Here is a 15,441-nt window from a genome sequence, read left to right on the forward strand (position 1 = left end):
TATAGCTACCATCATTAAATATGTCCTGAATTGTGTTGTTGTATGTGGTTTTGTCCATGATGACAGTGGAATTGCCCTTGTTTGGCTGAGAAGATGACTATGTCATCTCTCTTTTTTAGTTGAGAAAGCTCAAAGCGCTCATCCTTACTGATGTTGCTAATAGGTGTTTTAGCGTTTTTGAGGATTGCAGCTATTTCCGATCTTGCCACGTCTGCAGGAATGTCCCCCAAACCCTTAAGGGCTATGTCAATCTGGGCAATGATATCATCAACTGGGATGTGTTTAGGGATGACTGCGAAATTCAACCCTTTAGCTGATTGATAACAATCTTGTCACCGTCTAACTTTTTAACGTGTGGATCTGGCTTCTTCTTGGACAGGAGGTTGAAGTTCACAGAAAAAATGTCTACATCTGATTGTGAACATGTAGATAACATGACTGCCTCGTCAGCCGCCTCAATGTCAGCTAAATGCAAAGATAACCTGATTGCCAAGTTCAGGAATTATTCTTTGGTTCTTTCGGTTTGTTTGTTTTCTCATTCATTTGTACCTGATGATGGTTGCTTGTGTTGCAATCGAAACGTCGTATTCTATTATTTAATTTAATTTCTTTCTACGTGACTTTACCGAAAGAACCAAAGAATAATTCCTGCAGTCACGAAAGCTTCGAATCTAGTTTGAACCACCTCTACGGGGAGGGTTTGCCGTGCTTGTTTGTTTCACACTTAACATCTAATTTAGCAATCTTTGGAATAACGTAATCAACCAGGCTATGCGTTAACTGTGTGCTAACAGACGCTCTGTGTTGCATTGCATTATACTTCCTAATTTTACTAAATTTGCTTTCTACCATGCTTGTTTATGAGTCCATTCTCTCCCCTGGCCGCTATGGGGGCAGTAATTCCACACAACGCTCCGTGCTTGTTTGTTTAGAAGTCCAGTGTCCAGCTCGTCCATGCCCCTATGGGCAGGAATTCCACACTACTCCCACTCTGCCCCCACATCTGTATTTGGCACAGTGCAACGGTGTATGCTCCTTGGTGCAGGGGTTTGTAGCCGCAGTTGCACACAGGAGGGAGAATATTTTATTTTGCACTTATGCTTCTTCCGTGGAGGTGGGGTAGTTTTTGCAATTCTCTTTTCCCTGATGAGCACGTGTAACCGCGTGGATAATGAGATGGCGTGGGAGAACCCTCTAGAGTGTAGATTTGGATTAAACAAGCTCGGCGCGGGTTGTGACATGGCGTGATCAAGTCTGTAAATGACGAAGAAATCCCATCCTAACTAAATAATAACCGCATGTTTCGAACACCCCGCACAAACGTGTAAACAGTACTAAGCCTTGGTGAATTATGCAACAAAAAAAATGTGACTCACTGACAGGCAGCAGTTCTTCAGGACATGTCTTTTGATGGTAGCCTTAAGACAAGAGGGGCACGATGCTCTTTTGGTCCGGGAACTGCTGGTGGTGTTTTGCATGGCGCTCCAAGGGTGAGCCCACACGTTAGTGTCGTTGTGAATGTTCACGACGTGAGCAGGCGCCGAGGCAGTTCGTCGCTAATGTGGCGGCTCCGTTTACAGGACATTCACCCGGACAGAAACGACATCCACGGGGCCATGACGGCATTCAAGACCCTGGCGGTGAGAACCCGACCCCACGCTAAGTGGAAACACGGCCCAGAGCAACTGTGACATTCGTTCATCGGGTCGCATGGGTCACTCGCAGCGTCTCAATGGGTCGTGTCATCACTACTTAACTCATAGGTTTTCGCAGCGAGTGTTATAATTCGAGGTTTTACCCTTTCTGGCAATAAAACTGGAGGTGTTAAGATGCTCAAACATCAAATATAGATACGTTTTGCAAGGCATCAAGTCAGCATTAACCACACATAATTGTGGCAAAACATGCAAACAAACATGCTCTGATAATATATGCATTGTCCTTGAAACTGATTGGCCTAATCCAGAGACAGCCTTTTTTATGGTCATGTCTCATCAGTGGTAGACCAGAGAATATCAAAAGGTCGAACAGTACAGAGACAATGCAAGTATCAAAACACTTATAGCTTTGGTTAAGCAGTTATAAAAAGGTCCCATAGATAGTATTACAATTCGTAGTTGCATTTTAGGTTATGCCACATAATGATCTTGCCATATGTATGTAATTAGATACCCTCCACAACTCAATGCAGCCAAACAAATGAACTGTTGCATGGTGTACAAGCGTTAAACGTGCCAATTGTTATTGTTTCAGCTCACCGGTAAGTTGTATAACAATTCTCACAACCAAACTTAGCATATATATACACGTGATATTTCGCTTAAGTCAATGTCACGCATGATCAGGAATATCTAAAAAGTCATGATACAGATTTGGGCAGATCCTTACGCGTCCAAACCCCAAAAATCAATTATGAAAGATCACTACTTGGTGACGCGATCTCTCACGATGGCTCATTAAATCCTGAGTTCACTTAGGTCCCATGACACACACGCGCTGCAGGTGACCCAGACCACCGTGACGACCTCGTCCGCTATGCTGCTCGCAGACGCAGTGCCGCGAGATGAGGAAGCGCAAGGAGCTGGAGCTACAGATGATGACGGAGCCGATCCGCGGCTGGGAGGGCGAGGACATGAAGGCACTGGGCAGCATCGTGTACATGAGCCAGGCCGTGGTGCAGGCGACTGGCAGCGAGGTGGGCATTGCCGCCGTCATGGCAGGAAGTTGTGCACTCGCGAGAGTGACCCGTGTCTCGGCAGCTGGGTGTGGAGCGGAGGGGGCCACAATTGAAGCGATAAACGCTGAGCATCGCACGAAATCAAGAAATTGGCTTTGCGTGAAATTGTCTCGCGCACATGTGCTCGGTGAATTGTGAAATCATGGTAAAATCGCGAGAGGTGGCGGCAGGATGAGAGGCCTTTCTTCCAGCAATGGATTAATCACAGCTGATGATTGCGATGATGCATCCACAAAGCCACAATGATGGTCATCGAGCAGCTTCCATGGTGTTTAGGCTAACAGTGTGAAGCATGTGTGCCGTTTACAACTATACCTGTTTATTTAATCATAAAAACAGAGAAAGTTATAAGCCACAAAATGTCTAACCGCTATCTCTGTTTGCAATATGTTAATCCCAGTGATACCTGGCCTGCACATTCTAAATTATGCAATACTCCAACAGTAACTCTGCTCTTCTGTCCCAAAACCATCAAAATGTGACTGCCCCTTCAGTAAAACTTTGAACAGGCACACTCTCGCTCAGACAGCCGCTTCACTTGGAACGATCTCCCACCCATCCACCCACACACGCTGGAAGTCTCACTTTGTTGAACTCTCTAGTGTAGCCTCACTGCTCACTACATCTGCAACCGCTAGAGCTAGAGCACACTCCGTCAGAACCCGCGGTGTGCACCATTTCACTACGTGTACTTCTTCTTTGGTTCTTTCGGTAAAGTCACGTAGAATGAGAATAAAATAATAAATTGATAAAATAAAATAACACAATAATATTCTCACGACGTTTCGGCCACAACACAAGCGGCCTTCATCAGGTGAAGGGGCGAGACTGTCTGGAGGACAGCGCTGTCCTACCAGACAATCTCGCCCCTTCACCTGATGAAGGCCGCTTGTGTTGTGGCCGAAACGTCGTGAGAATATTATTGTGTTATTTTATTTTATCAATTTATTATTTTATTCTCATTCTACGTGACTTTACCGAAAGAACCAAAGAAGATGAATCATTGCAGTCACGAAAGCTTTAAATCGAAATTTAACCGCCTCTACTTGTACTTGTTTGTGTGTTTGGCCGAGTGCGATGTCTATTGTATAAACACGCACTGTACATGTAATAGATGTAATGTGAGTACACGCATCATCACGTGTTTGCTATTTAAGTGTCACTCAACACCCTGGAGATAAACGCCAAAAAATGTTGACACTAATTGTGCGCTGGGATGCTGCTGAGCAGGACCGGACAGAGCGCTTCCTGCTGCTCTTCCCGAGTGTGTTGGTGCTGCTGTCGGCGAGCCCACGCATGAGCGGCTTCATCTTCCAGGTAACCTCCGCGTCCTGCTCCCCCCCCCTCCTCTCCCGCATACCCCTCCTCACTTATTCCCTACCTGCACCCCTTCTCCATGTCACCTCCCCTCCGAATTCCTCCTCCTTCCTCCTCCTTCCTCCTCTGCCTCTGCCTCTACCCTCTACTTCTCACCTCCCCTCTGCTTCCCCCATGATTTCCATGTTTTCTATTCTCCTTCATGTTACCTTTGATCAGGTCCTGCTCCTTCCCTCCTCCTTTCCGCCTCCTGACCTTGTCAATACCACCACCTAAAGTCTTGAGGTCTGATGCTCTTCACCCACGCGGGTGAGGGTTATCGATGCCACATTTCGTGAGTCAGATTCAGCGCTCTTGGTTTGCAGGGAAAGTTCCCGCTCACTGGCATGTCCTTTACCAAGATGGAGGACGGGGATGTCTACCGCAACGCATTTGAAATTAACGGTAAACTGCTCGACACCTGTCAATAACAGAGAGAATAACACGAGCATCGTCTCCCATACGCGAACTGTTAGGCATGGAACGATGCATTGATGAATGAATTAACACCAATTCTCATGCGTTTAAGATATACGTCTGCCGAACTACTGCGGCAGATGTGTCTTCCCAACTCATTTATAAAAATGGCCACACATTCAGTTACTTTTAACACGTGTCCTGGATAAAGCTGAGGGCTTTTGTACATGCAGTGCTGTACACACACACACACACCTCTGCGCTGTTAAATCAAAATATCACGCTTGAAATAGTGCAAGCGGTTCATCATGCACAGTCGCACGTGCGCTGCCGACGCGGTTGTGTGCGAGTCGCTGCCGTGCACGCCGCCCACAGGGAACACGATGGACCGCATGCTGGTCTGGTGCCAGGGCCCACAGGAGGTGCAGGCCTGGCTCGAGCACCTCCACCGGCAGAGCCGCACCACTCCGCATGGCGGCGCCAGCATCCTCAAGTCCACACAGTCGCACTCGGTGCGGTACCATGGCCACACATGCCTGGGGGAAACCCACCCTGTCTAACACAAAGCTGTTAGTATTATTAATCTTTTTATTATTATGCCACTTGTTGAGTCACACTTGGTTTTCGCAGTAGCGTGCGACGATGGAATATCTGTTTTTTACTGAACTGAAGTAGTTTGCAAGTAATTTTTAAAACATGGCAACCTTGCACCGTGATGCCGGCACGATGGCATCCCCTTCTTTGAATTACATCACGGTATCTTTAACGACCGCTGTGAAGCAACACGGCACCATTATTTCATGGTTGTTGCATGGCGGCAAAGGCGCTACTGTTGAGCCATTTGCTCATGGTTTCACAGAACAAAAATACACGAAAAAATTTGGTTCTGCATTTGAATGTGGCAAAATTCCAGCTGTGAGGCTTAAAAAATACTGTCATGCGACAAACGTTACTCTCGGTAGCTACGTCGTCCAAAAAGTCACTCAATAATAATTCCATGTATATAGCGCTTTTCATCAAGGATCTCAAAGCGCTCTACAGGACACAGTACCGCAGCAGCAGACACTCGGCACTTGAAGAGATCCCGGCAGGTGGTTCATTGCTTTTGACTGTCGTGTGACAAACGACCTCATACAAGAGTGTGTGTGTGAAAGTCACATTTTGTGACATGATGCCAGTTGCACTATTGGGCCTAAATTATAATGGTTTATGTGGAGAGAGAAAAAAATATATAAGAATCTGTCGAAAGCTAATGTGTCCTTTCAGCTCCCGGCGCCCGTCTTAGCCAGCGCGACAGGGAAGCACGCGGACGGGGCTTCCAAGCTGCTGCCGGTGAATCCGGGCTACCGCACGCTACCACTTGCGGGCAGCCACGGGAGTCACGGCGCACACCACGTCCACCTGCAGACCTGGGGGCCCCTGGAGCCGCCCAAGACGGCCAAGCCCTGGAGCTTGAGCTGCCTTCGCCCGGCACCGCCGCTCCGCCCCTCCGCCGCGCTCATTTACAAGGAGGTGGGGCGGCACGGCGGTAGCACAAGTGCTTCGCGGCAAAAAAAGTGTCCGAGTTCGATTCCTGACTTGGTCGTTTTTCTATGTGGAGTTTGTATGTCCTTCCCTTAACCTGCGTGGGCTTCCTACGGGTTCACCAATTTCCTTCCACGCAAAGGTAACTGGTATTGGTCAAACATCCCAATGCTGATAATTGTCTTGGAAATTAAACAATTGGGATTACACACAGCAGTGACATCGTCCCCGACTGTGAAAACTTGGCAGGACCCTCCAGAAAAAGAGTCAAGAAACTCAGTGAGGCTTTCCTGGGTAAATAGTGTAAATAAAACAATTATATTCTAACAAATCGGAACCTAAACATGGCCAGATTGTGACAAAAATCTATGGTAAATGTTCCCCTAGAATTGTTTATTTTAAAAGAAACTTGCTAACATTATGAAAAAATATCTGTTATTTAAGTAATGTATACTGCATCTGGAGACGCAGTTTGCATTAGATGTTATATTTAAATTGTAAGATGTGCTTATGCAGACACACACACACCGTGCAAAACAATACCGTCATACAATCCTGTACCTTTGTGAAACACCTGCAGGAGCTGAGCAGGAGCCCGAAAACCATGAAGAAGCTGCTGCCATCTCGCAAGACACGGAAACCGTCAGACGAGGACTTTGTGAGGAAGAGTACGCAAGTCCCACATGCTCCACCTTCGTTTACACTCCACCCTCACTCTCACTCCACCCTCACTCTCACTCCACCCTCACTCTACCCTCATTCTCACGCCACCCTCACTCTCAATCCACCCTCACTTTCACTCCACCCTCACTCCACCCTCGTTTTCACGCCACCCTCACTCTCGCTCCACCCTCACTGCACCATTGCTCTCACTCCACCCTCACTCTCACTCCATCCTCACTCTCGTTCCACCCTCCCTCTCACTGCACCCTCGCTCCACCCTCACTCCATCCTGACTCTCACTCCACCCTCACTCCACCCTCGTTTACACACCACCCTCACTCTCACTCCACCCTCACTCCACCCTCACTCTCACTCCACCCTCACTCTACCCTCATTCTCACGCCACCCTCACTCTCACTCCATCCTCGCTCCACCCTCACTCCACCCTTGCTCTCACTCCCAAGTTCAGTCTTACTCTACCCTAACCCTAAGGGCCTGCGTTAGATTCCCAACAAGGTATGTTCTCCCCCTCTTCTGCTTGGGTTCCCTCCATGTTCTCAGGTTTCCTCCCATAGCTAAAAAAACGCACAATGTAATTGGTATTAGCCAAATACCCTGATGCTAAAAGATTACATGTAAATTACTCATCTGGGGTTTTTGAGATGTACATTAAAAACGGATTCACATGACCCCTCCACCCATTGGCTGTCGCTACATTCTGTACAATATTGGAGAAATAACTATATTGTATCGAATTGAGACGTGAAATATCAACAATTATTGAAATCACCAGGGAGGTGAATTGATGCAGATCTGTCTACAAAACAAGACAGACTACATTCACAAATGTTACTGCTTTACGGTGTTAACATCCGCAATGTGGAGCTTTGTGAAAATTAAGTCAAAAGGCACGTTGCTTTTGCAGGGCAGGTGTTGATGGGCCACGGAGACCATTTTGCAAGAGAAGAGAGATGAATATGTAGTGTAAACGAAGGGTAATTGAGGTGGGAGTGTTCGCTGGATTACTGTGCGGACCAGATAGAGCTTGGACCCTAGGCAGCTTGAAGAGAGAGGCTGTTGGCGTTTTGAGCTGCTGTGTCTGAGACGGATTCTGGTAATGCAGAAGTCTGGAAGAGAAGAAGGCAGGTAAGTGTTGTAGCTTTGACGAGAAAAAAACTGCTGCGCTGGGTGGCACGTGTTGCAGTGCAGGATTGGAGGGGTCTCCACAAGTCCGGAGATCGAGGGAAGCCCAAGAACCAGTCGGTGGGATACTTGACGGTAGATCTTGGAGGTCGTGTGTCGACTGTGCAGCAGCTGCGGGATCTGACAGAGTGGTAGAAAGCCTTGGCAATGAGGTGCGGTGGCATCCATCAATGGCTTTGGCCGTGGCAGCATCTTGTGCTTGATCTTTAAAAATCCACTGCTCAAGTGGTAATGCTGTGTGTTCTGTGTGCAGGTTCCGCAGCTGCGCTTGAAGAAGATACGCAGATTCTGAAGGTGATCGAGGCGTACTGTACCAGCGGCAAGACCCGGCAGACACTCAACTCCAGTGGGTCCCAAGCCACAACATGCACAGTGCACACACAGAGCTCACACACAGCGCAAGCACATAGCCCACACACAGCTCACACACAACGCACACACAGCGCACGCACACAGCTCACACACACAATTCACACACACAGCGAACACACATAGCCCACACACAGCGAAAAAACACACAAAGCCCACACAAAGTGAACACACACAGTGAACACACACAAAGTCCACACACAAAGCCCACACATAGCGCACACAGATAGCGCACACACATAGCCCACACACAGCACACATGACACACAGGGCATTGCTTATATCGCACACACAAGGCTTGTACACAGCATAGCTCCTGTTCACGCAACAAGATCTCTCATTGGGTCATTCAGTCTGCTTTTGAGTCTGTCGTGCCACTTTGAGATTCTTAAATGAGTGTGGTTGTTAAACTCCCCCATGGTGTTTGACAACTTACCGACCTCAGGGACCTCTCCTTTCAGCTTCCCATGTTAGCTATGATCTCCCAGATTCTCAGTCATGTCGTTAATAGGTGCATTAAAAATGATGTGGGATTTATGTAATTGTCTTCTTGCTCGGCTGTGTCCCATGCTCTAGAACAAAGATGAGTAAGAGTTGCCATGTCCACACCTCCGATTAGCATGGTTGGCTACGTACGGTGCGAAATTAGTTCAGCATACATACGTACAATGTGGCTTGGTGTACGTGATGGCCGAGGGCGTGGGTCCCTGAGGACTGCGGTCGATGTTCTGGGGCTCAGCGTTTGTCTTGACAGCTTAGAGGTCGGTGCGTTGGTGAAGGAGGCTCGTGGGGTGCCTGTGGACTAACGTGTCTCTTTTGTCTCTGTCCTGTCTGTGGTCATTTTCTTGATTTTTTTTGTCTTCCCTGCATTTTGTTTCATTTTACTTTGAGCATGAACCCCAATACGTTTAGCCACACCTGCCCTTCCCCTGTCGCGCATTTTTTCGTGGCCGCTCTGTCTTAATCTGTCTCGTTTCGCATGCACATTGCACGCGTGGTGCACGACGTTGTATTAATTTGGTGTTTTTTCAATCAGCCTCCTTCCTGTCCCCGTCACCGCCCCGCGTAACATCCCACCGACCCCTTTGTCTCGTCTCCTGTCAATCCCCTCTCGCTCCCACTCTTGTCCTTCCTGTGTTTGTTTGTCTTGCATTCCACGTATGAACCCCTCGCACTCCCTTCCCCATGTGTTTCTTGACTCCCTGCCGCGGACCTCCCGTCCCGGGTAACCGCGGCTCCTCCCGGCAGCCTGGCAGGCGACTGACCTGATGCACAACCACGTTCTGTCTGACTGTGAGCTGGCAGGGCCAGAGGGGATGGCCAGGCACGCCAGCCTGTCTCGCTGGGACTCTGCTGACCTCCGTATTGCCTCTGCTTAGCTTCATGCACACACACATGCACACACCCGTTCAAATATGTAAATGATAAGAAAGCCCATCACAACGGACACATCAATTCAGGCTGGCAACAAAGGATTTAATAACACGAGGTGTCCTTTCATGTCCAAAAACGGCTCAGCCTTATCTGAGACCACCTGCTGGAAAGAACCGAGTGTGTGGCCATTTTGTCACTTCTGTGAACATTGTTGACTGTTCTTATGAGTCTTATTGAGGACGAAAGCAGTCGATAGTTGTATATTCTTCTCACAGCTGCCTCCATTGGGATGGCCATATTTTCCTCAACTCTTGAAATTTGTGGTCTAAAGAACAACATGGCCACAGGTCAGTTCTTTTGAGATGGTGGTCTGTATAAGGGTTAGAGCCTTTCTTCATGCATGCAGACCTTTGTGTGATGTTAAATACACATATACGTGATCGCACATTCGCATGTTCCATACACCCGGGGCTCGTATGCCAATTTAAAGATAACTGAAAATTAAAAGAGCAAGTCTGCTGCAACCTTATACTTACGCTTTCAACTATGCTTTGACTTTTAATCGATGCGTTGATGAACGTTAATGTAACTTGTACAGTTTCTGTCCTTGAGCGGTTGTTGCTATCTGGCTGTGGTCAGCTTTGCTGGCAAGTCCAGATGCCTTGGTGACTGCCCAGTGCTTTGAACGAGTGCCTTCTTGCTGCCCTCAGTTTGTAACAAGGACGTGGCCCCCCAAGTGCTGCTTCCTGAAGAAGAGAAGATGATTGTAGAGGAGAGGAAGAGCAATGGGCAGACGGTCACGGAGGAGAAGTGAGTGGCGCTGCTCAACCAAACACCGAGGGCAAAGAGAAGCAGAGGCAGTTGGTCCTCACGCTCTCAGTGGGATCCTGAGACTCGGAAATATTTCAATTATCAACTCCTTTCCTGTCAAGACAATGGGATTTCCTGCTCATGTTCTGTTTATAGGCCTTATCCTAATGGCGAAAATTCCACATTCCTCTGGCGTGAGTCTTCCCATAGGATATCCACTGTTGATCTTCCTACAATGCGGTAATCATTTTATAGACCCAGGAGGGACGATCAGCTGAGTCAACGCCCAACCTTCCAGTCACAGCCCCTGACACAACATGTGTGGGACCTCACCTGAAGTCCATCGCCTCTTAGAGAGGAGCCTGCTTTTAATCACGTGTGTTCCCTGTCACCTGCAGGAGCCTGGTCGACACTGTGTATGCCCTGAAGGACCAAATACAAGAGCTGAGACAGGTATCTCTTCGTGCTCCACACGGTGACGCGACCCGGCGCTTTTGCCTTCACCACTCGTTGCAGACGTTCACAGTTCAAATCCAGCAGCTGCCCTGATTCATACCGTCGGTGTGTCAACCATAGACATGTGCGCCGGCTGCTTCTTCGCAATCTACATTAAAGATCCTGTGATGTCATTCGAAATAGTAGGCCGTTGTGTGCTGGCTTCATTGTCCAAATTTGCTCAATAAAAAAAAATACCCACAAATTCCAATTGGGAATATAAATAGCAATCGTCAGCCACTCTTGAAAAAAAATCGGTAAAAAGTCATTGAGACTCAGTGCGGCTTTCCTGGGTAAACAATCAGTTAGAATCATAATAAAAATCCCAAACTTTAACCGGTTAATCTGGCTCCAAACTTGATCTCAACTCGGGCTTAACCCCATCGTCTATTTTGGCCACATTCACCATGGTTATTGAGATGTGCATTTAATCCACACGGATTTTGCTCTGGCTGCTGCCCCTCTCCCAGGAGACTCGGCGGTTGAGACATGGCCTGGACGAAGAGGCCAAGTCCCGGAAGGAGTTGGAAAAGATCCTCAAGCGGTGCCTCAAGGTCCCGAATGACGCGTCGTGGGACGAAACGAACCTTTAGCGGAGTAGGCCTGGGACCAGAGACTTGTACATATGCACTTGTGTGCGCCAACTCCACCACGGTCATGTTTACGGAAAGCAGCGGCGTGTTCCCGGGGAGCGCCTCGCCGCTCGTCCTGGAGACGCGTGAGGGGACGTAAGCCATGGGTGTTGTGGCGTCGGGCTCCGTGGTGCCAGACCACCCGAAGTCGAGCTACCCTCTGCCAGGGAGGCGTTAGCCGCGATCGCAGGTGAAGAGAGGCCCCCCCCCCCTCGTTTACCCCAGGCACTCCCCCACCACCACCACCCCTGCCCCCCCCATGGATAAGCCACTGCATGGGTCGTTTCATTTGGCGAGTGTCCATGATGGGGTGGCTTGCATGAGAGGAGCTCCCCCCATGGACGCCCAACAGCACTGCACGCTACACCACGGTGCAGCCTGGGAAAACTGCAAAAGCCTCACTTTTTTTTATTAGCAAGTGTTACATTACATTTTTGTTGTCTTTGGTGTCAGGAATTGACGATCATTTCACCAGTGTTGTTACCTCCGATTACATAATGTTACTGCATTTTTGTACTTATGTTGGTGTAAGTTATGGCCGATGGGTTCCGCACAGAGCAAGAATTACGAGTGTGCTTTACGATGCAAGTATCTTTAAGGAATCGTAAAGATTGCCAATTAGTGTTCAGGAAATATATCCAAAGGGCCTCAAGCCTCTCGGAGAGTACCGTATGATGTGTGTCTCGGATAATTGTACCAGACTGACATTTTATCAAGAGTAGGAGTGTTTTGAGATGTCGTTTTACAGGATACCTTTGGACGGGGCTGTGGTTGTGTGTGGGAAGCAAGATCATGGATAACGTCAATTTTAATTAAGATGATTCATTTGTTTGTATTCGGCCACGGGAGTTTGACCTTTGAAGTGTGGTGCTGTCTGACACGGGGGGGGGGTATATAATGCCGTCTTCTCTGTCAGCAACACATCGGATTCTGCTCCTTTTAGATACGGAGTCGCGTCACTCGGTTGCTGCTGTGGAAAAGTCACTTGTGTCCCACTGAGGTCGTCACCACAACAAGTCATTGCAGGAGAAACGTATCACTTCCAGCACAATGTTTCTGCGTCTTACAGAGATTACATAACTTTTTCTTTGTCCTGCAAACTCCACAATGCTAAATTCACATTACACCGGCATCTGGTGCTGGAAGATCAATTTCGAGCTGAGCTTTGTGGCCTAGTGAGCTTTCTTGTGGCTTTCTTGCCACTGTTGTTGAGGTGGCCTGCTACATGACGTGTTCTGAACTTTATGATGGTTGTGGAGGCAGCTCCCACAATCGGTCTGTCGCCACGCACAAGCACATGCTAATACGCAGCCGTCACACTCGTGGCTGCCTGTTGGTAATGAGAGTTTTGCTTCTTGTGGGAGGAAACTGGAGCCCAAAGAAAAAACACCACGCATAGGGGGGAGGGGTTAACACTCAAAGCTCTGCACAGATATCAAGAATCCATTGCTGTACTTCCATCTTTTCATCTCCAGGCCACCTCGCAGCCAACGGCAACTCTACGACACCTAAATATCCCCAAGCAGTCTATCTTTCAAGTACTACCCAGGCTGCACTATGGCATTGTATATTATTTTATTTGGGGGGGATGGAGAGGGGATAAATATCCCCCGGGAATGGAGAATGAAAGTGCAGGCACAGTGATTAAAATAATCTGCGCCAGGGAAATCTGTCCCATCAACTCGCACTCTGGTATCATGCTGGATGCTGCAGGGCTGCTTTCCACTTCATCACTTTCCTGGTCGCACACTCAACTGAATACTATTGTAAGCCTAGTGTTAGCTGCCTTGATATTGGTGCTGGTGTTTTTATTTTGGCAGCCAGACATATGTTGGGTTTGCCTTGGCATAGAACTGTGATGGAACAATGGTTTGTGCAAAGAGTACGCAACCTTGGATATTCTTGTGACCCCGAATCTGATTATAAGTTGTAACGGCAATGAGATTCCGGCAACTTATTTTTCTAGAATGGTGTGGCAATCATTGCCGGTAACGTTTTCCGGCAATAATCGCTTTAAAATCGCCCCCGATTCATCATGACTGTCGCGATGCAAGGTGACCAACACGTCAGCCGTAGAGCGTGCACCTTGCTTCAGTCACAAAATTCGTTCCGTGATGCACCCCATCTCTTCCAGGCAATTCAGCTGCCTTGCTTTGGTTTTTTTGATACATTCTGGTGCGGGAAGAGAGATGTCCTTACAGGGATGTTAAGAGGCGCTGGGGCTGGTTGCATCAAATACCTTGAGTAAGTCCCCCCCCCCCCCCTCCCTCATTGTGCTGCTTTAAATGAGAAAGTAGAACTTCCAGTTGTGTGTTTTATGCGACTGGGCACTGCCCCAATCACTTTGCCGTGCCACTGAGGCCCCCAGGTTGTGGTCGGGTGACATGGGTGCTTTGCGGTGATGAGGGCCGAAGCTGTGGCTTTAAAACAATAGCGCGAAGGTGATTAAAAGGCACAGCCTTTGTGCATTACGCAAAAAGAAACATCAGTTCTTGAAGAACTGCGCTGTGGTACTCTTATCTTAGGCCACCGAAATAAATTCGAGTAAATTTAACCACCTGACAGCAGCAGTGATGCACTGATGGGGAACACCTGGGGACACGCACCGTTATTCTCCCGTGATGGGATTGTCTCATCGTTTACAGATTTGATGGTGTCCGCTTGTTGATTCACCTCGTCATTGTCAACGCGACTTAGATGCTGTCACGACAAGTCGCCCTTCCAGAATTTGTATATTCCTCTGGGTCCGTGTTTTTAACGCTTTGCTTGCATGTATAAAGGCACCCATTGATGTATTTTTGTATGTTTTATGAAGCAAGGTCAGAGTTTGAACAAAGTCTGAAATGCAGTTAACATGTACGCCGTGCGGAAACCGTTTGGAATCGTCACTTTAACAGCGAGAGAATGCGTCGCGTTGTAAATACGCCCCGCATCCGCTGAGCATCTCGTGTTTTTTATGTACATGTCCAAGTTTGTAATGAATTTTATCAGTATCAATGTTTTAATGTATCTCCCTACTGCCGATGCTTAATCTCAACGCTATAAATTAAAGTCGAACGACGTGTGGAGTCGTCGGATTCCCGTTTTTTTCTTCTTGGGGTTCGGGCCGCACCGCCTGGATTCCCGTCTTTTGCTTTGGACGCGGGGAACGAAGTGGAGTGAGGAGCGCCAGGCGCATGGGACGAACAGAAACTGCGAGTGAACGACCGCCAAAGGTGGTGGTCAGAGGAGTGTCTATGAGAGGAATGGTGGCTAGGGTTAGGGAGTGAGGGGGATGGTGGCTAGGGTTAGGGGGTGAGTGAGGGGGATGGTGGCTAGGGTTAGGGTGTGAGTGAGGGGGATGGTGGCTAGGGTTAGTGGGTGAGTGAGGGGGATGGTGGCTAGGGTTAGGGGGTGAGTGAGGGGGATGGTGGCTAGGTTTAGGGGGTGAGTGAGGGGGATGGTGGCTAAGGATAGGGGGTGAGTGAGGGAGCTGGTGGCTAAGGTTAGAGGGTGAGCGAGGGGGATGGGGGTTAGGGGGTGAGTGAGGGGGATTGTATTAGTGGATGGTGGCTAGTCAGCTCAGGTTAAGGCAATGGGGTTTGTCTGCTCCCAAGTTTACCTCTACACAATTCAATGTGTCTGTGGCTCAGCAGTACAACACGCACCCTGTTGGCGTGAAAGAGTGCTCAGTCTCTGTTTACACTGCGAACTACGGGACCCCCTCCCCCCCTTGCTTAAGCCCGACAGCTCGTGTCGGGAGTGTGGTGACATTCCTGAGCCAGCGGTGGAAATTCCACATTCGTATGGCGGGGGGCGAGGCCACCAGAAAGACAACCCAAGTTTGACGTCCCCATGAAGTAGTGCTTGCGGCTCGCTAGC

At 48.6% G+C, this 15,441-nt stretch overlaps 1 protein-coding gene across 21 annotated transcripts in view; it reads left to right on the plus strand.

The window, feature by feature from the left end:
• Nucleotides 1–14,648, plus strand: part of LOC116952595 (rho guanine nucleotide exchange factor 7-like) — a 33,534-nt gene extending 18,886 nt beyond the window's left edge. For 19 of the 21 annotated variants that reach the window (XM_032972102.2, XM_032972082.2, XM_032972090.2 and 16 more), the window contains 12 exons: nucleotides 1,581–1,640; nucleotides 2,549–2,695; nucleotides 3,968–4,054; nucleotides 4,420–4,498; nucleotides 4,886–5,022; nucleotides 5,777–6,022; nucleotides 6,615–6,702; nucleotides 8,154–8,246; nucleotides 9,518–9,631; nucleotides 10,354–10,453; nucleotides 10,852–10,906; nucleotides 11,419–14,648. In XM_032972102.2, coding sequence (XP_032827993.1) covers nucleotides 1,581–1,640; nucleotides 2,549–2,695; nucleotides 3,968–4,054; nucleotides 4,420–4,498; nucleotides 4,886–5,022; nucleotides 5,777–6,022; nucleotides 6,615–6,702; nucleotides 8,154–8,246; nucleotides 9,518–9,631; nucleotides 10,354–10,453; nucleotides 10,852–10,906; nucleotides 11,419–11,541 — 1,329 coding nt within the window. In that variant the 3' untranslated portion in view covers nucleotides 11,542–14,648. Of the gene's footprint in view, nucleotides 1–1,580; nucleotides 1,641–2,548; nucleotides 2,696–3,967; nucleotides 4,055–4,419; nucleotides 4,499–4,885; nucleotides 5,023–5,776; nucleotides 6,023–6,614; nucleotides 6,703–8,153; nucleotides 8,247–9,305; nucleotides 10,454–10,851; nucleotides 10,907–11,418 lie in introns of those variants that run through there. The other 2 variants (XM_032972084.2, XR_012947035.1) reach the window with 2 other exon arrangements.
• Nucleotides 14,649–15,441: the final 793 nt, after the last annotated feature.

Source organism: Petromyzon marinus, chromosome 47, assembly GCF_048934315.1.
Source record: "Petromyzon marinus isolate PM22_M1 ecotype Great Lakes invasive population chromosome 47, UKy_Petmar_22M1.pri1.0, whole genome shotgun sequence".
In the NCBI taxonomy this organism is placed as follows: Eukaryota; Metazoa; Chordata; class Hyperoartia; order Petromyzontiformes; family Petromyzontidae; genus Petromyzon; species Petromyzon marinus.